Raw genomic sequence first — 22773 nt, 5'->3', positions numbered from 1 at the left:
AGTTCCGTCCTTCGCTGATTGGCTCGGGGAGGATGGGCTGCGGCCGAGCCGGGCCAACCCGCGGCGTGTTGCTATGTGCTAAGGCGAGGGGATAGGCGCGGGGGCGCGTCCGTCACAGGGCAGCCCCCGGCCCCGACCCGGAGGGATGCGGAGTGGCGGCGGCGGCAGTGGCGGAGACTGTGGCTTTAAGAGCGCGCCCGGAGCCCGGGAGCCAGCCGGGCGGCCCTCTGCTGCTGCGCACCCCCGCGGAGCCGAGCCCCGCGCTGGCCGGACGGGGCACTTTGCTGCCGGGTAAGCGAGCCTGGAGCGCGGCGCGGGCCGGGCGCGCGTGGGCGTGGGGCGCGCTGTCAGCGCGGGCGCGGGGCACCCGGCAGTGGGCACCGGTCCCGTGGCCCGTCCGGCCCGGCTCCCGCGAGGTGCGCTGCGCCCCGAGGCGAGGTCCGGCGTGGGGTGCCCGTGGAGGCCGCGGGCGCGAGGGGCGGGAAGCGGGCCGCCGGGGCCACGTGACCGGTTTGTTTACAAACACTGCAGGGCCCGGGCAGCTGCCCACGGCGGGACCCGTGGTGGCGCGGGTCCCCGGGTCGGGGCGGAGGAGCTGTGCGAGAAGCCGGGCAAGTAAGTCTAGGGTGCGCGGTTTGGCGGACGGGACTTGGACACCAGGTCGCTGCTTCTTAGCACAGTTTCTGTGCGTTCGGGCTCCGTGGGGGGTCGGCGGAGGGTGGGCTTCGGACTCTTTCTGTCCCCGGTGACGCTGGGTCTCCGCTGGAGACACTGGGTCCGGGGGCGTCGCCCCCGGGGCTCCCGCCTGTGGGGGACTGGCCGCCCTCGAAACTCCCAGGAGCGCTTGGCCGGCTCTGGGCCGAGGTAACCGCAGCCGAGTTCCTGCCTGGCCGCTTCCCGGAGCCTCCCCACTGCCCTTGCCAAGGGGGTGGGCGCCGAGTTCTCTCCTGCCCGACGGAATGCAGGGGCCTCTCCAGCGAATACCTCCCAGGAACTGGCGCTGAGGGGCAGCCCTGACCTCTCACTGCTTCAAGTTCACCCTCCTTGGCCGCCGACCTCCTGGGTGTCTTTAGTCAAGTGGTGGCTTTTCTCCCGTTGGGGGTTGGGGTAACCACCTGTTCTTTTGGACCCAGCCCAGGAGACTGCCACCTCTGGCTTCACGCTCAGCATACAAGCACTTAAAAAGCCAAGTGAGTGAGTGCCCTCCGTTTTTGTTTTTTTTTGGTTTTGTTTTGTTTTGTTTTTTCTGCAAGTAGCGGACCCTTCCACAGTCTCACCGCCGTGAATGGCACACCAAACTGCTTCTGGGTTTTATGGGGCTTTGCTTTCTGGCCTTCTTGTCAACTTGTTGTCTTGGAGTCTTGGCTCTTTTAACTGGGTACTTGCTTCTGGTGAGTCTAAAGGCTAATCTAGCTACTCATCCTCCTTTCTTTGCCCTTCCTCTCTTGTTCCTGTCTTCTGGCCCAGCAAGATGGGTTTCCCTGACCCAGAGCATTAGGCAAGCCGCTTCTCTGTATCTCATTTGGTGAGGGAACGCTGGCAGAGCAAGGAACTCAGGGGGTTTAGAAGTTAAGTGCCTTGCCCAAGGTAACTCCTGTCACTGGCTCTGCAGTAGGACTTGACCTCGCATGCTTGACGCTCTTCAGTAGTCTCCTCGTTGTGAGAACTTCAGGCCTTGCCATCAGTGGGGTTGGCTTTCCTTTGACTTCATCATTGCCACAGGATGCAAAGATGGGCCAAATCTCAGTTGTCTATTCTCCCCTCATCTCCTTAGCACTCAATACTAAGGCTGAGTCTTGCCCCTGATGAGGAACATTTTAATTCTTCTGAATTGTGACATGAATGGCTATAAGTTCTTTACCAAGGAAAAGGTCCAGCCTGAGGAGAGTTGTGCAAACTTCCCTTTGGCACCATCCCTTATCCTCATCTTCGTGGTAAAGGTCTCAGGCAGGGGTGGGGGCCTTGGGCTCATCCCCCTCCTTAGCTTATATTGGTTTAGGATTTAATAATAGAATTTCTGGGATCTGTCTTGATATCTTGTGTTTGAACTAAAATAAGAAAGCTTGGAGTTAGGGATGGAAAATGGAAAATAAACATGCACAAGAGTATTATTTTCCTTCTTTCCTCTAGGAGAGTGGTTTTCAAACTTTGGGGTCCAAAATAAGGAATACCTTTTGCATCTCTGCACTGAGGTCTACACCTGAATTAAGTTCTAGGAAATAATTGCCCTCGCTACCTACAGTGTGCTCCATATATAGTTTTTTCTTCTTAATTAAAAAACAAAAACAAAAACTCAACTGTTGGTCATGGCCTGTTAACTTGATTTCTTGACCAAACGGGTGAATGGGTGATGACCCACAGTTTAAGAAACATTGCTGTAGGACAGAGGTCCTCAAACTTAAATGTACATAAAGATGAGCTGAGTAGTATTAAAAAATGCAGTCTGGGGGCACCTGGGTGGCTCAGTTGGTTAGGCGTCCGACTTTGGCTTAGGTCATGATCTCCTGGCTTGTGAGTTTGAGCCCCGCTTAGGGCTCTGTGCTGATAGCTCAGAGCCTGGAGCCTGCTTTGGATAGTGCCTCTGTCTCTCTTTGCCCCTCCCCCATTCATGCACCGTGTCTCTCTCTTTCAAATATAAATAAACATTAAAAAAAGTATTTAAAAACTGCAGTCTGTCAGTACACTCTGGAGATATTTTTCTCAGTGGGTCATGAGATTGTGATATAGGTGGTCAATAAGAAATGGCATAAACTGGATATGAAGTGTGCAAAGCCTTAGTCAAGTGTGTGACCCACTCTATGCAAACCCAAGATCACTCATCTGACAGCACTAGCTTAGGCTTTGAGAAGTCTAAGGGCATAGTGTAGTTTGCTTTCAACTGTCATGAAGCCTTGGCCATAAGACCCCCCATCGCATCCACACCACCCTGCCCAATCCATTTGAGGGCTGCTTGTTCTGTACCCGTGGATGTTTCTAGGTGCGTGGGGTTGGGGTTGTGAGTAGTTCTGATGAATCTGCTCTACTATTCATAGATTATGTGAATTTTTACTGTTTTAATGATTTTAATAGTTTTGAGACAGTGACATAGTTACTATGCCTGGGATGTTAACAATTGGCCAGCAGAAAATGTTGATGCTGTTTAATAGCTGGGTATTCTAGGCTATGTGGCCTGGGGGAAGGGCAGGTTGGTGATTTTTGGAGGGGGGTCTGGGAGAGTCAGGGCCTTATCTGTCAACAGTTGTTAATAAGAAGGGACATAAGTTCCCCTGACCTCCTTGCCTACCTACCTCAGCCCTGGTTCTTTCCTGTGATGATAGCTTGGCTTCTGTGTGCAGGTGAACCTTGTTAGTTAACCAGTTTCTGATGCTGTTACCTCTATCTCAACCGTCTAGCACAAACCTGATGTATCCACATGTTAGATGTTTTCCTTTATTGTGTCCAAACATGTTGGTAAAAGAAATTTCCTTGAATTAATCAAAGCTGCATTTAGCTTCAAATAGAACCCTATCCAAATTCAAATTCAACTATGGTCCTTCCTGCCAAAGATATGGTTTATATGGGAACACTAACTGTAGGATTGTTGAAATTGAAAATGTTCAGTTTGGTCAAACAGCTTACATTTGGAATATTTAGTTTTGAGCCAGTAATAAAAAAGAAAACAACAAATGCATGGCAAAGGATAGGATATCCTAGTATAGAAAAGCAGAGGGAAGAGATGTCCAGGTGGGACTCAAATGGAGGTTCAGGATCAGTTTCCTTTGTAAATTATCTTGGCATTTCCCTAGGGTCCATCAACAAACCACTGGGTGCTCTGACAATTGCATTATTTAGCATGAAAGGGTATAAAGCTCTGGAAAAGGAAGCATCTTTTTAAAATGTAGCCTCCTGTTATGGGAAGTCAGGGCCTTCCGGCTAAAGGTATTTTATTAGAGTTGATAGTTTTCAATGATGTCATCCTTAACAAAAAATGATATTTACTTGCATCTTTATATATTTTTTAAGTTTACTTATTTATTTTGAGAGAGAGAGAGAGAGAGAGAGAGAGAGAGAATCCCAAGTAGGCTCTGCGCTGACAGTGCAGGAGTCGTGAACCCTCAAACTAAGATCATAACCTGAGCCCAAACCGAGAGTCCTGGGCCTAACTGAGCCACCCAGGCAGGTGCCTCTTACTTGCTTCTTTGAAGGACCACACCTACCTGAATTTCCCTGAGATTTTTGAATATGGCCCCTGAGAGTTTAAAAATAAATTGGATTATGCTACTCCCCTGTTTATAGTTTTCCAGTGGTTTTCGTATTGCCCTTCAGACATAATCCAACTCCTTTCCCTGTAGGCATTGCACAGCCTATCTCCTTCCCCCAACTTCTCTCTCCTCCTCTCCTATGTGGCTGGTCCACTCTGCTCCAACTGCACCAGCTTTCCTCAGGTTTCTAAAATCTGGAAGGTTTGTTTTTGTCATTGGGCCTTTATACTGGTAGTTCCTCTTTCCGGAATGCCTTTCTATAATTTTTTACATGATTGGCTTCTCTCACTTGGGTCTCAGAGAGCTCCTCCTCTCAGAACAGCTCCTCCCTTCCCTGCCCCTCAACTTTATTGAATCTCCTTAACTTTGTTTTTTTCAAAGAACTTTAATACCATATGGAAATACATTGCCTACTTGATGGCTAGATTGGAAGCTTGGGAGTTTCTCTGTCTTGCTCACTATTGACAGTACCTGGTGTGGGTAGCATTGGGTAAATATCGGTTGGTGGAATGGGTGAATGACTAAAGAGAGTCAATGGTTTGAGTCTTTAAGAATATAAATAATACTTAAAAAATGTTTACTTACTTATTTTGAGAGAGAGAGAGCACGTGCAAGCAGGGGGAGAGGCAGAGAGAGAGGCTAGGTGCCTCCCTAGCAGGCTAGGTGCACTGTCAGCACGGATCTCAATGCAGGCTTGATCCCACCAACTGCGTGATCATGACAACCGAAGTCAAGAGTTGGACGCTCAACTGACTGAGCCACCCAGGTGCCCCAATACTTTTATTTTTAAGAGAAGAGAAAAATAATTTTTCTCTTCCTTTTCCTGGGGTGGGCTACTGTTCTCTTGGAATGTATCTTAGGACTTCTGCTTTTCACAATATTTTTCACCCTTTTATACTTTCTATAGATCTCTAAAAGCTCTGTTGTCATTTTGTTGTTAATAAACAGCTCTTGCCTCCCCTAGTAGCTTTATTTTGTTTTTACTGTTCTCCTGACAAATAAGCATTTCTACCAGTAATCACATTTCATTGATACTAGGAGGCACTGTAAGTAGGACTAGAGGAACCAGGAAGATTGGGATAATTAGCTCTGTGACCTTGGGCAATTTGCTAAACTCTAAATCTCTGTTCCTTTTGTAAAAAAGGTCTAATACCAGTTACTATCACAGAATTGATGGGAAGATTAAATGAGAGAATGTATGGGAAACTGGGCACATACACACTTGCTGTTAGCTTTTATTTATTTACTTTTGAGAAAGAGCTCGAGTGTGTGCATACCTGTGCACAGGGGAGGGGGAGAGAGAATCCCATGGCTCTCCAGGGCCAGCTCAGATCCTGACTGGGGGCTTGATCTCACAACTATGAGATCATGACCTGAACTGAAAACAGGACACTTAACCAACTGAGCCACCCAGGCACCTGCTGTTAGCTTTTAATAACACTCATATCAATAGGTTTCCCTCCTGTCTTTGGCAGGAATTCCCAATCCATTGATTTGGGAATGTGCAATAAGAGGGAGAAAACCACCAGATCTTTAATTAGTGCCAATAAATGAAGACCAAACATGTCACTTAGATCTATCAGAACCAGAACAGAAGTTCGAAATCATCTCATTGCAAATTGCTGCCCAACTTGAAAAAAAAAATTTTTTTTTAAATGTTTGTTTTTGAGAGAGAGAGAGTGCATGCACGGACACAACACACACACACACACACACACACACACACACACACACACACACACACACACACCAAGTGACGGAGGGGCAGAGAGAGAGGGAGACAAAGAATATGAAGCAGGCTCCAGGCTATCAGCACAGAGCCAGATGCAGGGTTTGAACTCACCAACCACAAGATCATGAACTGAGCCAAAGTTGGACACCTAACTGACTGAGTCACCCAGGGGCCCCCTACTGCCCAACTTTTAATAACACCCATGTGTAAGAAGTCATATTTATGCAAGTTTTTGGAAGGACATGTTGTCTACCTGTTCCTCTGGCCATTCTTAGTTTTATCCTTGGATTAAGCTGGCTTACTGAAAGGTGCATATTTGGGCCATATTACCTCAGCCCCTTGAGTTATTTTCACTGAAATGAACTTTCACTGCCCTTTGCTTTCCTGGAGGACGTTGTCCTAAACAGCTTTATATAACTTGCTACTACATTTCTTATAAGGGTTGATGTAGTTGAAGTCTTAAGCTACAATTTCACTTAGTGTCCCCTTTAAAAAGTTAATAGGAAGAAATTTCTTTCAGGAATGAGTGCCAGAAAAAACTTTCCTCTCCTGAGGAACGGGCATGATATTTCTTTTTGGGCAATTGGAAATGTATAACTTATCATGTTTCTCTTTTTGTTCTGGGTGCCAGGAGGCACAGAGCCAAATTTGTGGCCTGACTTTAGTAACTATAGGGCCCTACATCCTAATTTTTTCCAGTGTTAAACTTGTAATTTTTATTTTCTCTAATTTCAAGTTAATGATTTATATTTCTTTTTAAATTGGATATATGCTGGTTTGGGTATTAAAATCATTTTAGATTTTACATTTTAGAGATGTAAACATTGAGGCTCAAATAGGCAAAAAGGACTTGTTTAAGACACAGAGCTAATTAGGGCAAAGCAGAGACTATAAACCATACATTTTGTTTCTCAGGCCCAGGGTTGTTTCTACTCCTGTATATTTCTGGAAAAATACCAACTCTTGAATAAAATACCAAATACCCCATAGTGTCTTTTTATTTATTTATTTTTTACATTTATTTATTTTTGAGAGACAGAGTGAGACAGAGCACGAGCAGGGGAGGGACAGAGAGAGAAGGAGACACAGAATCTGAAGCAGCCTCCAGGCTCTGAGCAAGCAGTCAGCACGGAGCCTGACACGGGGCTCAAACCCACGAACCGTGAGATCATGACCTGAGCCGAAGTCAGATGCTCAACCGACTGAGCCACCCAGGTGCCCCTGCCCCATAATGTCTTGGTCCCAGGCAAAGCCTACCTCCTCTCTGTGATGGGGCAAAGGAGCATTCTGCCAGAGAGGTGCAACACTGCCACTCACATTCCTTGTTGGGTCAGCAGCACTGTGCTCTCCTGTTTCCTGAGCTACAGCCTTCCCCTGTGGTCTTGAGAATGTGGTATATCCAGATTTAGTGGTTTTGATCTGAAACTAGATTGCCAGCTCAGAATGAAATTAGTCTCTAGTGGCTCAAGTTCCCTTGCCTATTTTTTGTTAGGAAAGGAAGGCTTGATATCCATATGGCACATGTGTTCCACTGAGGCCCAAACAGGGTCTTCTGGGAGTGAACAGTAGTTGAGTTTGGTTTGACTGAAGAAAGTGGCATTATTTTATCTGATAGGAAATTTAATCATAGGAAATATTGACCTTCCTAATGATTTGTTTTTTTTTTGCTTTCCCATGCTGTTCTGGTTGTGAGTACCTGGGGCAAGAGAGGGTAGGCTTTGAGCACATCCTGCCTGAGTCAGGAAAATTTTGATTCCTATTTTGAGCTACAGAAGAGGAACCTCTGGCCTAGGGCTGAAACTGAACCTTGGTTTTACTTTGTTTTCCTGGCTAATAATAATTCAACAGATAATATGGGACCTTTGGGAGATAAAGATGAGTTAAGATATGGCCCCTGCCACATGTACTCTTAAGCATATACTCTAATAGGGTGATTAAGGTGTATGTGTCAATAAGGTACCAAGAGTTTGAAGATACAAAAAGTATAGGCATTTTGGAGATGGGGCTGTGAAGAATGATGAGGATTTAAACATGCAGAAACACTCCAGGGGGAACAGTGTGTGCAAAGGCACAGAGGTGTGAACATTAAGAGGTAATGTATGGGGAATGTTCAGTAAGCACATGAGATGTTGGAAAGAGAACATTGGGATTTTGCTTGGGCTACTATTGTTACAGTTTAGAGTAAGTTCATGGAAATGGACTGTGGCTTCCATTCACAGAGGAACTCTGTGAACAGTGGTTAGTTGATACAGATAATAGGCATTCTCCAAAAATGGGACTATCCCTAGAGAGTCTCAAACCTGGGTGCCATAAGGATTTCTAGGCCAACCAAAGGCCTACAAAATCAGAATTTTCAGGATAGGGAATCTAATAAAAGCAAGCAAATTATAACCCTCCCCCTCCCCTCAATTTCCCATTTTTGTAATGGAGCCCAGCCCCACACACATTTCTGAGGTCTGGAAATCACGGAGGTAGTAGATATCCCTAGTAGAAACCAACTACTAAGCATCTTTGACCTTTAGCCTCCTTTCCCTTACTGTATTTTTACCACTTCCTTTTCTTTTGTTCGTATGGCTCCTGTGTGTGTCCTCCATTATATTTGCCTCCTGTTTATTTCTTCTTTTACCACTTTGGTCCTTTGTGTGTGGGGGGTCCCTCCCTAAGTTGATCCACCACCAAGTGGACCATAGGTAGAAATGAATTCTCTTTCAGTATTTGCTGTATTAAAGGTATAAACATATGTATTATGTATAAATGCAAATTAAATGGGGCTTTCAGTTATTTTGACTTACATGATTCTTTGTTTCCTTAGGATTTGAGGAAAAAAGTATCCCTATATAACTGCAGTGTTAAAGCTAAAAATCCATGAGCAGGAAGATTTGATAGGAACTGAAAACTAGCTATTGTGTCTGATCTGTTGTCCTATCTTCTGGTTGAGGTTATTCCCTTCCCTCATTTGTTTTCTTGTATTTCTGTAATTAAAAGTTGAAGCAGTGAACCAACCCTGAGAGTCTGAAGATGTTTTAAGAGAACTTGACATTTTTGTTTGCATTATAACTAATTGATTTAGACTCTCCCTCTGGAAGATGTTCTGCTTGTGGCTCTAATGAGCTCAAGGGCCAAGGATACCCATCTTTGGACTCTTCTCTGACTTGTCAGGATTAAAACATCCTTGGTGGGGGTTGTCCCAGGATTCAAATCTTGGTTCTGGTACTATTTATTTATTTATTTATTTATTTATTTATTTATTTAATATTTATTTATTTATTTAATTTATTTTTAAAATTTACATCCAGGTTAGTTAGCATATAGTGCAACAATGATTTCAAGAGTAGATTCCTTACTGCCCCTTACCAATTTAGCCCATCCCCTCTCCCACAACCCCTCCAGTAACCCTCTGTTTGTTCTCTGTATTTAAGAGCCTCTTAGGTTTTGTCCCCCCTCCCTGTTTTTATATTATTTTTGCTTCCCTTCCCTTATGTTCATCTCTTTTGTATCTTCAAGTCCTCATATGAGTGAAGTCATATGATATTTGTCTTTCTCTAATTTTGCTTAGCATAGTACCCTCTAGTTCCATCCATGTTGTTAGAAATGGCAATATTTCATTCTTTTTGATTGCTGAGTAGTACTCCATTGTATATATATACACCACATTTTCTTTATCCATTCATCAATGGACATTTGGGCTCTTTCCATACTTTGGCTGTTGCTGATAGTGCTGCTATAAACATGGGGGTGCATGTGTCCCTTTGAAACAGCATACCTATATCCCTTGGATAAATACCTAGTAGTGCAATTGCTGGGTCGTAGGGTAGTTCTATTTTTAATTTTTTGAGGAACCTCCATGCTGTTTTCCAGAGTGGCTGTACTAGTTTGCATTCCCACCAGCAGTGCAAAAGGAATCCTCTCTCTGCATCCTCTCCAACATCTGTTGTTGCCTGAGTGGTTAATGTTAGCCATTCTGATAGGTGCGAGGTGGTATCTCATTGTGGTTTTGATTTGTATTTCCCTGATGATGAGTGATGTGGATCATTTTTTCATGTGTTGGTTGGCTATCAGGATGTCTTCTTTGGAGAAGTTTCTATTCATGTCTTTTGCCCATTTCTTCACTGAATATTTGTTTTTTGGGTGTTGAGTTTGATAAGTTCTTTATAGATTTTGTGTACTAACCCTTTAAATGATATGTCGTTTGCAAATATCTTTTTCCATTCCTTCTGTTGCCTTTTAGTTTTGATGATTGTTTCCTTCACTGTGCAGAAGCTTTTTATTTTGATGAGGTCCCAAGAGTTCATTTTTGCTTTAGTTTCCCTTGCCTCCAGAGACGTGTTAAGTAAGAAGTTGCTGAGGCTGAGGGTAGAGAGGTTTTTGCCTGCTTTCTTACCGAGGATTTTGATGGCTTCCTGTCTTATATTTAGGTCTTTCATCCATTTTGAATTTATTTTTGTGTATTGTGTAAGGAAGTGGTCCAGGTTCATTTTCCTGCATGTCACTGTCCAGTTTTCCCAGCACCACTTGCTGAAGAGACTATCTGTATTCCATTTGATAATTCTTTCCTGCTTTGTCAAAGATTAGTTGGCCATACATTTGTGGGTCCATTTCTGGGTTCTCTATTCTGTTCCATTGATCTGAGTATCTGTTTTTGTGCCAAGGTTCTGGTACTTTCTAGGAGAGTGACCTTGGGCAAATTGTTTAACTTCTTGAGCTTTTTCCTCATCTTTTAAACAAGGGTAATCATAATAATGCCTGCCTCCCTGGGTTGTTAGGATTAATTGAGATAATGCTTATCAAGTACTTGGCCCATCATAGGCTCATAATAGGAAATTAATAAACTATAGAGTCCTGGAGTCTTACTGATAGTTGTGCATGGCCTCAGATGACTCCTCCTTACCTCTTCCCCTCACTTCCCACATTTTCAACCAACCTTTCTGAGCTCTTCCAGCAAGCCAGGCTTTGGGCTGGGTATGAAGGATAATTAACCAGATGTGCTCTTTGGCCAGGAATGGCTCACAATCTAGTGGGAAGACTGATCCATAAACAACTAGCTTTGTGGAGGATGTTTCTGAAATTATATGAAAAAACTGCGCTGGCAACGTGCATGGTGCCCCTTGATAGGCTAGACCTGAAAGGAAAAGAAGCTGTAATTCTTACTAAAACCTATCTGCCAGTCCCATAACAGGAGAGATCCAGAAATTTGCTCTAGAATCAGTTTCTCTCTCCCACCCTACTGTCTCTTTTCTTCTTCAATAGATGGCAATATGAGATGACAGTTTAATAATTCCTAGGACAAAATACATCCATCTTCGAGCTGGTGGTGGTTGGGACTTTAGACACACAGGCATCCTTTTGAAAATGCTTCTGCCCTTTTTTTTTCTCTTGAGTTTGAAGTTCAGTTTCCAAATTCCAATTGTGGAAAGGCGGGGAGCCCAGCCACAGATGTCAGAGTCTAGAGTTTTGGATTTATTTGAATTGGGAGATTAAAGTGAGGAAGCCAAAGGCATGCTGAGAGCTGAACAACAGAATTGTATTGGCAGATTTGAGATGGATGGTTTGTAACTAATTGGGGCCCCAGCTGTGCCCTGGGGGAGTAGCAGTTAAAGAGAAATCAAGGTTATACGGTGCCTGGGGTCCAAAGACATTCATTTATTCAGTAAATAATATTTGATCTTTGAGAGTGTGAGCTACAGATGAAAATCAAATAATCACCTCAGTAAAAGTACAACTGTAGCTGTGAAGAGTGCTGGGAGGAGGAATCTGTGTAGTAGGGGTTGGTGGAGACAAGGGGAGGGTTCCCTGGCGAAGTAACTTTTAAAGATGGGCCACATCTCTTATCCTACTTTCCAAAATGTTTTCTTGATAGATCTTCTAAATGACTGTTTTCCATTGTAGTTCAAGTGTAGCCCTGTCATGGGGGCAAAGCAATGGACACGATCCCTCTCTGGATCCCAGATCATGAGAAAAATCTATTGGTTTTGTTTTAACCAGGATTATCTTCTCTGAGCATGGCCAAATACCAAATGAAGGACTGATGCTGAGGGTGGCAATCTCTGGGAGCTGAAGGAAAAGGGCAGATGTGGCCCTCTTTTGTGCATGGACTAGAGGCAGGGTGGAGGGACCGCTTTCCTTGCTGGCCTGAACCAAATCTGATGCTTAATTTTTCTCAGACTCAGACTGCCCTGGGGCTTTTGTGGGGACCACTCTGGGAGAAATAACTTCCTGGGTTGGAAGTCTGAGGGTTTCTCCAGGGGTCAGAAGTCAATGCCAGTGTGGGGAGGGTCCCTTGGGAAGCTACCCAGGGTGGTGCACAGATGGTGTGAATGGCCAGGGGAGGCAGAATGGGGAACACTTCTGCCATCAGACAGAAGCTGGGTAAAACCATCAGAGGGTCTGTCTTGTGTGTTGCATTGGAGATATGGCTCCATGGGACTGAGTATCATGCGCCATCTGCCAGTCCATGTGGGTTGATGTCACAAGAGTTTGCTGGCTTTTTAACTTTGTGGAGCATTAATGGTATTTGAGTCCCATGTAATGGCCAGAATTAGATATTTTAAATGCACTGGATAGTGTTTTAAATAAGATTAAAAATATCAGCTTTACAGGGCAGCACAGTTTCACTGATGGTCACTCATTTCACTCAGTTAATTACCATCTATCAAGTCCCTCTGGAAAAAAGAATAAAAGACTCTCTGATGTGCCCAAGAGTAGGAGTCCTAGGGAAACCAAGGGACAGTAAAGACTGGGCTTGTGACTGTAGGAAGTTCCCAGTCTGGAAGACACACAGTGTGATAGAGTACCATTCAGGAGAAAAGTCTTTTGCATGCTGGGAAAAGGGGGCCACCGCCAATGCTTAGGGTCTTATCTGGGTATTAAGGGATGAGTAGGCATCTTCCAGACATCGAATACAGGTTAAGGCTTTTCAGGAGTCTAAAACAACTTGGGAAAAGGTAGTGAACAAGCTTAGTCTTCTGGGGAAACAGGTTTGGAGGAGGTGGGAAGGTGATGGTGAAGATAAGGAGAATCAGCCCAGTTTCTTGGTGCCACCTGAGGGGTTGGACCTCATCCTGTAGGCTGCTAGGAAACCACTAGAGGTTTTGAAACATGAGAGAGATGTGATCAGATTGTGTTGTATAAATAGAATTCTAGAATGGGCTGGAGAGGTAAGAGCTGAGTCAGGGAGACCAGTTTAGGATGCTGTCACGTGAGTTCAGGGTGAGGGAGGGTAGGGCTCACACAGTGCTGCTGGCTGTAGCTGTGAAGATGGCTATGGGAGGCTGGTTTGCAGAGCCAGAGCCAATTGTCTAGGGGACCGATGGAGCATGACATAGAAGCAAGAGAGAATAAAGGGTCTTTCCTGCTTCGGTATATGGGCCTTCAGGAGAAGGGAGCAGAATTAGGGTGAAGGTGGTAGGAGCCAGGAGAAGGGGAAAGATGGTGCTGTCTTTGGATGCATTTAATTTGAAGTGCCTTCCTAGAACCAGTTAGAGGCATCCTATAGAAAGGGACCCAGGCTTCATGACCAGAAGGCAGAGGTTTAGAAGACTTGGATATGGATGAGAATGTCTATGGGGAGCAAGCAGTCAGGGACATGGTAGAAGCACCTCCAAGGAGGAGGAGGAAGGAAGAAGAGCAGCCAGGGAGATTGAGGCTCAGTGAGAGAGAAGAGCCAGGAGAGGCATGATAGGCCATAAGGGGAGAGTTTAAGGAAAAAGTAGCCCACAAGAGAACTAACTGAATGCAACACCAGGCCAAATAGTGTTAGCATTAAAAAATATTAGTGTTTGGACTTGGCACGTTGGAGGCTGCCCATGTTTTTGTTATTCAAAAGCCTGGTTGTGATAAATGATATTCATGGAGCTTTGCCAGAAAGCTCTGTAACTCTTCCATTCCTCTGGAGAGTCTACATCACTGGATCCAGCCAGACCATCAGAAAGCCATGTTCTTGGGCTGCCCTGATTTGACCCCCATGTAGAATCCCTTTTACTGAATTGCCCTTTGGTGTTTGTTTTGCTGTGCATTTTCATGGAGGGACCTCTAAGAAATAGTCTTGCAAGAGTTTCATGGTGGGAACTGTTGCTGTATGCTGAGGATCTTGTCCACTGTGTTCACTGCTCATCATCTCTGCAACCACCCACAGGAGAAAGCTCTCAGAAAATCTATAGCCTGAACAACCAAAATGCTTTTATTTTGTAGGAAATGTAAACCTTATAAGTACTGATATTTTTCTTCTGCCTTGCTTACTAGGGAGCTCAAAGCCAAATTTGCAATTGAAATTTAGTAAATATTTAGCAATGTAACAGCATGCATTTCTCTGTCTTAACTCTCCTTGTGTTCTTATATTCCTCCTACCCTAATTTTTTTTTAATTTAAAAAAAAAATTTTAATGTTTATTTAGTTTTGAGAGACAGAGACTGAGCACGAGCCAGGGAGGAGCAGAGAGAGAGGGAGACACAGAATCCGAAGCAGGCTCCAGGCTCTGAGCTATCAGCACAGAGCCCAATGTGGGGCTTGAACTTGCGAACCATGAGATCATGACCTGAGCTGAGGTCAGATGCTTAACCCACTGAGCCACCCAGGTGCCCCAGTAATTTCTTAATCTATGTTAAAAGTATATGCTTTTGTAAGTTACCTTTAATCCTTTTTGGAGATGTGAGTTGTGTAAGAAAAAGAAGGAAGCCATTGATGAACATTAGCCAAGTGTCCTTGGTAAATGAATCTTCAGACAGATTGTTTGGGCTTTTTGTATTATTATCTAAATTGTAGAAACAAGTAATATCTGATCTCTTCATAGCTAGTAACAGTTACCTCTATCTAGTGTCTAGTGAATTACATGCAGGTTTCAGGATGTTCAAGGGGAACTACCTTTTTCCTATGCAGATGTTCTAACAGATGTAAGCCTCATGTGGCCACCTCCCCAGGTAGATAGAGTGCTAAACTAAGGGCCTTGTGGTAATACAATGCTTCGCTAACAGATGTTGCAAAGACACCATCCAACAGCCATTTCTGAGTGGACTCTGCACGACTGGTATGTTCTGTGACCTCGCTGAAATCAAGGTCTTAGCAGAATAAAGGATGGTGGATGGATTCTGTGCTCTGGGGCAGGATTCATCTGGCAGAGACATCATTACAATATGGAATCAGGACTTTAAGAGACAAAGGAATCCTAGAGATCATGTAGGATTATCATCTGACAGATAATCCTTGTGAAATCAAGCCTCAGCCCTATGTCCAGGGTAGAGATGAATGGTTAACTTTGTTTATGAGAGTGGTTCTGGGTGCCTGGGTGACTCAGTCCGTTAAGCGTCTGACTCTTGATTTCAGCTCACGTCATGATCTACTGGTTTGTGAGATTCAGCCCCACTTTGGACTCTGCACTGGCAGTGTGGAGCCTGCTTGGGATTCTCTCCCTCCCTCTCTCTTCTGTGTCTCTCCCCACCTCTCCCCTGCTCTCTCTCTCTCCCAAAATAAAAAAGTAAACTTTCAAATTCCAAAAAAAAGGAAAGAAAGAAAGAAAGAAAGAAAGAAAAAGAAAGAAAAAAAAAAAGAAATAAAGAATGGTTCCTTGAAGATCCAAGCTGGCTTTTATTATCATCTGAATGAATTTGAAGTGCTGCCTGGGTCCAGTTCTACACAGTGGGTAACTAGGAATGATGACATTGATTTTCTTGTGTGCCTTGCTCATCAGCTCCATGGTAGTTGTAATAGGGGTATTTCAGTAAAGTTTTCACTAGTGGCCCCATTGTGGGGTTAGTTGAATCAGGGTGGGCTACAGAGGTAACTTTTCCACAGCACTAAGTGATAGAATGGTCTGTTTGGAATGATATAGCACTAATGTTAGATCCCCAGCTAAGCCACAAAAATCTACTTAAAGCAGTGTACCTTTAAGTGGATTAATTTAGGCCCTAACCCTGTAACCACTTTGAGTCAATGTGGGAGATAGGAACACTGCCCATTTGGGTCTTGTGAATAGAAACAGTTCCCGCGCTTTTTCTCCCTTGCTGGTAAGGATGATTACAGCTAATTAGGGTTATCAAATGCTAACTCATCCAGGTGCTATGCTTGAATGCTTCACTTGCAATATCTCATTTGATTCTTTTGTCTCCTCCACAAGGTAGGCACTGTTGTTCTTCCCTTTCAGGCAATTTGCCCAGTGGTGATGCAGGTGGTGAGAAAACCCGAGACTGGACCCAAGTCTGTTGGCCTCTAGATCCTGTAATCCCTCACCAGTGGACTAACACCACCAGCCACTTCTCTTATTTGATGGTCCAGGAAAACTGGGTCTCTCTACTCCCCGGTCTGGGTTCAGGACCTTCCTCCTGGGATAGAGGCCTTCCACAGCCATTATCTCTTTTTCCTCCCTCCCAGTTCCAGAAATGGCTCACCTGGTCCTTTTCCACTGCCACCTTTTTTCCCCCCCCCTCTATTAAGGGTTTCTCTCTTTCTCAATATGTGTGTAATTTAACCTAGCCCCCACAAAGGCAAAGAATGGAGTTGGATGCCAATGACAGGCCTTTGATTAATGCCCAGGACTTAGAACATCTTCTGTAGCCAAGGACCATAGTTCTGAGCATCTCAGCACAGGATCTAAGTGGGGGCTGTCAGAGGAGAGTAGTATTTCATGGGCCCTGGGGACCCAGAGTATCTTTGCCTCCTACCTCATTACTTTGAGGGGGAAGGGAGGGACCTCAATCATGTCTGCTATCCACACAGGGGTGGACTGGTCTAGTCAGCAGCCCAATGGGAAGCAGAGGGAGTTCAGTTCACTAATGGCTGCTACTGTGTGCTCTCTGCTGCTGAGTCCAGGGAGCACAAAAATATGGTCCTTGTCCTTGGAACTTACCTCTCATGGAGGATACAGAGGTAGAAAAGGATAATTTTGGTTTCTTAAGATGGAGGTGAGCACAGAGGAAGAACAAATAAGCCCCATGTTGGGGGTGGCACTTGAGTGGAGTCTTTTTCTTTTTTTTTTTTAAGAGCATGAGCAGGAGAGGGAGGGTGCGGGGGGGGGGGGGGGGAGGGAGGGAGGGAGGGAGAGAGAGAGAGAGAGAGAGAGAGAGAGAGAGGGAATCCCAAGCAGGCTCCACACCCAGTGGGAACCCCAACACAGGGCTCAATCCCAAGACCCTGGGATCACAATCTGAGTCAAAATCAAGAGTTGGATGCTCAACTGACTAAGCCACCCAGGAGCCCCTTAGCTGAATCTTAATGGACAAGTTAAAGGGCCTAGTAAGAAGAGGTGGGAAGAATGTGTCAGGCTGAGGGAGTGGCATCAACAAAACTGTGGAAGGGTGAAATGCAAGTATGGTGTATTAGAGGGAGCTAAGAGTTTGATAGCCAAATCTGAGCACTTAGGAGAGTCCCTGACACATGGTAGACCCTTAAATGTCAGTTTAAAAAATGGGAGTATAGAGTATGAGGTGTGGTAGAGATGAATCTGAAGCAGTTTGTGGGTGTCAATGGTAGATGGTTATCAGTGGTAGTACACACTAGGAATTTATTGTGTACTTACAGGTGCACAAGCTGAGTATTAGTTAATCTTCACAGAGTCTTATGAAGCTGATATTATTATTCCTGTTTTCTAATGAGGATGGTAGCATGGTTCAGAGAGGTTAAGTAAATTTCCCCAAGTTCACACAGCCTGTAAAGGTTAAAACAGATTTAAAAACCCTGAGTGTGGTTCTAGAACCCATCTTAACTACTGCTCTGTGTTGCTTTTCTTTTTCTTTTTTTTTTTTAACTTTTAAAAATTTTTATAGAATGTTTATTTTTGAGAGTGTGAGAAGGGGAGGGGCAGAAAGAGAGAGAGAGGGACAGAAGGTATGAAGCAGGTTCTGCACTGACAGCAGAGTGCCCGATGCGGGGCTTGAACCCACAAATGCACGAGCCATGAGATCATGACCTGAGCCAAAGTTGGACACTGGACGCTTAACCGACTGAGCCATCCAGGCACCCCCTCTATTGCCTTTCTGAAGGCCATGGGAGTGACAAAACGGTCAAATCTGCTTTTTAAATAGGTAACAATGGCTGCAATACAGAGGATGGATTTGAAAGGGAAAAGAGGCTCAGGGGCCTGCTAGGGCTGTATAAATCAGAGATGTGTTCTTGGCAGTCCTTTAGGGCATGTAGGAGCATGGCCACTGAAGAAGCCACCTCTTAGAAGCACCTCAGTAGCAATTAGGGAAGCACTTCTATGGCTCCTCCAGTGTCATCCATCACCTCCTTGTTGCCTTGAAAAGTCTAGGTTTGGAGAAATGTCACCCCAAAAGTGCCATCTCCTGTGCTGCCCAAGGACAAGTGAGAGGGTCCTAATGGAAGTGGCGATATAATCCTCAAGCCTCTTTTCTTTCTTTCTTTCTTTCTCTCTTTCTTTCTTTCTTTCTTTCTTTCTTTCTTTCTTTCTTTCTTTCTTTCTTTCTTTCTTTCTTTCTTTCTTAAGTAGCAGCATCTTTTTCTAATTGACCACTAAAAATAATAGCTATAATTTGGTATAATTGTATGCCAACACTGTGTATGTTCTGACATGTCATTTGCTGCTCATGACCCTGTGTATGTTGGTATTTGAGTTGGGGAAGCTGAGGGTCCAGTGGTTGAATAAATTGCTAAAGGTCATTGAGCTAGAGAGGAGAAGGAATGGTTTGTGATTCCACAGCCCACTTCTTTTCCGGGCAGTCTTTGCCTACCCTCCACCAAAGTACCCCACAAAAACAACAGACTGGTGCTGTCCTGTAGCTGGAGGTGTTACTTCCCCTAGTGAGTTCCACCTTCTCAGTTTGTGTGGTCCCTTGTCTCCCACCTCATTCCTCGAGTTCTTTCATGGCTTCCCTGGAGAATCTGTCCCTTCTGCCCCTCCATCCTGGGGACATTCAGAAATTTTTCTTCTGAGTTCCAGCTGCGGTTGTGGCTCCTGGTGGAAAAGGCCTGTCAGGTGGGACAGCCAGGTTTGCTGTGTGCTCCCGGTGCATTTGGCTCTCAAAGTGCAGTATCTGGGGTCTTTGTTTTTAATCATAATAGTTCACATCTTTTCTTTCCATGCTGATCAGCAGGAGCCAGCTGGGGCTGGTAGCAAATCTTCCTTTAATTTCCACTGTGATGGATTATTGCTTCACTTAAAATGGTGTTTAATTTGTACATGTGCCCTGAGGCTTTTAAATATCGAGCTCATTTGATTATTGTTGGAAATCAATTTGGACTCCAGTATGTTCAACGAGTTGGACTCGTGACGCCCCATGGAGCTTATGGCCCCATTACAGGTACCAAAGTCCAACAATCAAAATGTGGTGAATTCTGCAGCCTCATACCCTAGTTTCTTCCCTTAAAGAAAAAAAAAATCCATCTATTTTACCTTCCTTCCTAAGAATTGACTCAAAGACGCAGCTTTTAAAATTTTCGCTTAAGAGAGAAGAAGACAGTAATAGATTACTTTTTGGACCTAGCTGTCATCCTTTTTTTTTTTTTTTTTCTGTGACAGCCTACTGTTTCTCTTTTTAGACACAAGGACCCTCTCTTGATTCTGCTTCAGCTTGCTTTCTACTTACCCCCTCTCATTACTTCCAGCTTGCCCTGTAGTGCTTGGACAAGATGCGTATTTCAGCAAGCCACTTTTTCTTCCCTTGCTTTTCCTTTAGATGGCTGTGAATTCCTATGAAAAGAGGGAGAGGAGCAGAATGAACAGCAAAGTCTCATGCCTGCTGTTTAGGCTCCCCGGGGTTTCTCTAGTACCAAGCAGCCTGAGATATTGCTTATGGGGTCAATTTTTCTTTTGTCTTTTTAAGTTCAGAACTATGGTATGCAGTGAATGTGTGTGCATGGGTATGTGTTTGTATGTGACATGTTCACATTGAGTACAGACTATAAATGCTTATTCCTCAGAAGGAGCTTTGAACAAGTTTTGGAATTCAGATTTGAAGCTGAGCATAACCAGAAACCCCTGTGTACAAACTTTTTTTTTTTTTTTTTTTCCCCTCTCGTTTCCTACAGAAGAGAAGTGAGAGAAGAAATAATTCTACTCTGGGGAAATGCATAATTTAGAAGCTGTCTGCATGTATAAGAAAACAGACTCTGTGGCTGCTCTATAAACCCAGCCTGGCAGCCAGGGCTCGTTGTTTCCTTTTCTTCCTTCCGTGTTTGTATAAGACTGATGGGACCCACGCGCCTAGTGCTCCCCACTGGGCAGCTAAGGCTGTGGACTTCAGAAGCTGGCCTGGGGAAAGCCTTGAGCTCATTTCCCTGCTTGCCTTTCCTATTTTCTACCCTGACCTACCACCCCTTTCTTTCCTGGAGATAACTGCCCCTCCTGCGAGTGAAACAGAGGTATTGGAAAGTTCAAGGGTATTTCAGGAAACCCTAGGCAGGGTACTTGTCTCTTTCTACCACCTGTAACACCTCAACACCCAACACCATTGGTCTACCATGGGTTTTTGTTTTGACCAGACTCACCTTACCTGCTATCAAAAGATGTCCGTGGTGAGAAGGAGGGGCTCTGGGTCCAAGGGGTCATGATCCTCCTTCCTCATCTCCTATTATGGCCAGGCCTAACTCTGAGGTAAAGCTAGGGAAACGAATTCTCACTTCCCAATTCTTCCAAGTATTTCTGTACTGTTCAGTTTACCCTGATTTCACATCTTTAAAAATAGTGGTGGGGAGACCAAGCAGGGAAAACACTATACCTGGGCCCCTGTAAGTCTGAATCCCTTCAATAGTTGGACACCTCATGTGTAATTGGTCATCCTGAATGTGGAGCCACTGTTGTCCTTCAGCCTAATGCTGGCCCATGCTGTTGGCCATTCAGGAAGTTAATACAGAGTCCTAGAGGTATAGTGAGGGTATAGTGGCTCTCAGTGACTGCTGTGGTGGGAAAGATATCAGGGAGGAGGGCAGCATCCCTTTGGAAGATTTGGTTAGTGAGGTTTAGAGGAAAAAGAAGACTATGATTTGCAACTTTCTCTAAACATCCAGATGGATCCCAGACACAACCCAGAAGATCTGATTTTATTTGTCTTCCTCCCCCGGCTCTCTAAATAATTTTATCTTCAAAGCATGATGCAGGCATTAATTAACACTGTGGCTCTCCTGGGAGGTAGGCAAGTGGGAACACCACCCCTGTTAGTGAAGCCCAAGGAATAGGCAGGTTCAGAAGCTTTAGGTGGGGGAGCCAGAGAAGCAGGGTATGTATTGAGGTTTTGCCCTCAGACCTTTACTTGGACATAGCCTGGAAGCCACCCACTTTCTCAGTGTCCTTGGTTCCTAGTAGAATAAAATTGCTGAGGCAATGGCAGAAGAGATGTTTGGCACTGTGGGATGACTAATGGGAACTTTGAGGGTTGAGGAGAGATTCTGGTAAAATTCACTGTCATTGTGAATTTTAGATGCAGGGGTCTGATTGTGCCATTTGTTTCATTTCCTTGCTTGCTTTTCAAACAAACAAACAAACAAACAAACAAACAAACAAACAAAAAAAGTACTAAGCATCTATTTCTGGGCAAGGTATGGCAAAAGAGCTTGCTAACCATAAGGGACCCTGCTGGTTAGGAACTTGATCCTTTGTATCCCATGCTTGATCCATAAAGCAAAGGGTGGGATGGAGCATGGTGGTTTCTGCTGGTAGTGGTTTCAAGTGTTGGAAGACTCCAGGTATCTGGAAATGGATGAGACATATATCTGTGACTGTTGATGTAGTGACTTTGTAGAGGCTGAACTTTGCCTTTTCCTTTAGCCATATATCTTGGTTGGCTCAGAAGAGGAGGCCCTTAGGAGTCTTCTCCCTGGGGCTACAGGTGGCGCATCCTTAAGCCTGGCCTCTTATAGGGTCCCCTAAGAATGGTGATCATGCCCATTTCTGAATGTTGGTGGAGGGTAGGTGGGGTGGCTGTTGAGTACCCTGAGTTGATACTGAACCTCCAACTCTAGAAAAGCAGCAACACTGGGATCTCCAGTAGTTTCTTTCTCATTCATTGGGCATCTTGGCAATGATGACAAGAGACAGAGAAGGGGTCATTTTTTCCTATAAATGTTGCCCTCTCTCTTGGGTGGCAGTTGGACTCTACTTGCTTTGCAGGAAGCCCTGTTCCATCAGTTAATGATATTCCCCTTATCTTGGCACTGCAGGCTGCTGAGAACCAGCCCTAGACCTCTGCTTGAGGGTCCTTCCTCTGAAGACATCACCAGTGTGTGGAGCGTGCCCCACACCCACCCCCTGCCAAACCACGGCCTTTACCTGTGTCTTCCGGTGTTTCCCGTGCGACCCATCCTGTGGGAGTGCCTCGTGGGCCACTCCAGAGTTCACTCCACGCTCTACGGCGCCAATGGTGAAGATGACAAGATCCAAGACTTTCCAGGCATATTTGCCTTCCTGCCACCGGACCTACAGCTGCATTCACTGCAGAGCCCACTTGGCCAATCATGATGAACTCATTTCCAAGGTACATGTTCCCTGCAGGCCTTGCTTGCCCACCCCGGGTGTGGGGGGCATTTCTGGCTCATAAGGTTGCACAGGTTTATAAACTCTCCCAAAGAGCCCGGGATATTTGTGGGTTTTTTGCTTTGTTTTGTGTTGTGTTTTGTTTTTACAGGTTCCCTTCCTGGCTGTCTCATTCAACTGAGAAATAACTCTGAGTTGGAGGGAGAGTGTACTAGTTTAGTATGTAATTTTGGAAATTAAATGTCATCCCTGTTGGTGGCTGGGGGAGCTGGTGGCTCACAGGCCAGAGGGGAGAGGGGCTGAAGAGTGATTGGAGCCTTTCGCTAGGCTGGCTTAACTCAGGTTGGCAGGTGAATGCCATGTAGAGGGCTGCATGCCTGGAAAGTGAG

At 44.9% G+C, this 22773-nt stretch overlaps 1 protein-coding gene across 1 annotated transcript in view; it reads left to right on the top strand.

Moving 5' to 3' along the window:
• Nucleotides 1–95: 95 nt before the first annotated feature.
• The window catches only part of YPEL2 (yippee like 2), a 65068-nt gene continuing 42390 nt past the window's right edge, over nucleotides 96–22773 (top strand). The window contains exons 1-2 of the mRNA XM_023244589.2: nucleotides 96–291; nucleotides 22072–22385. Of these exons, the coding sequence (XP_023100357.1) occupies nucleotides 22269–22385 (117 nt within the window). The 5' untranslated portion in view covers nucleotides 96–291; nucleotides 22072–22268. The remainder of the gene's footprint in view (nucleotides 292–22071; nucleotides 22386–22773) is intronic.

The sequence above is a fragment of the Felis catus genome, chromosome E1, assembly GCF_018350175.1.
Source record: "Felis catus isolate Fca126 chromosome E1, F.catus_Fca126_mat1.0, whole genome shotgun sequence".
In the NCBI taxonomy this organism is placed as follows: Eukaryota; Metazoa; Chordata; class Mammalia; order Carnivora; family Felidae; genus Felis; species Felis catus.
The sequence above is the reverse complement of the archived record's forward strand: the minus strand, read 5'-3'. Positions and strand labels throughout refer to the sequence as shown.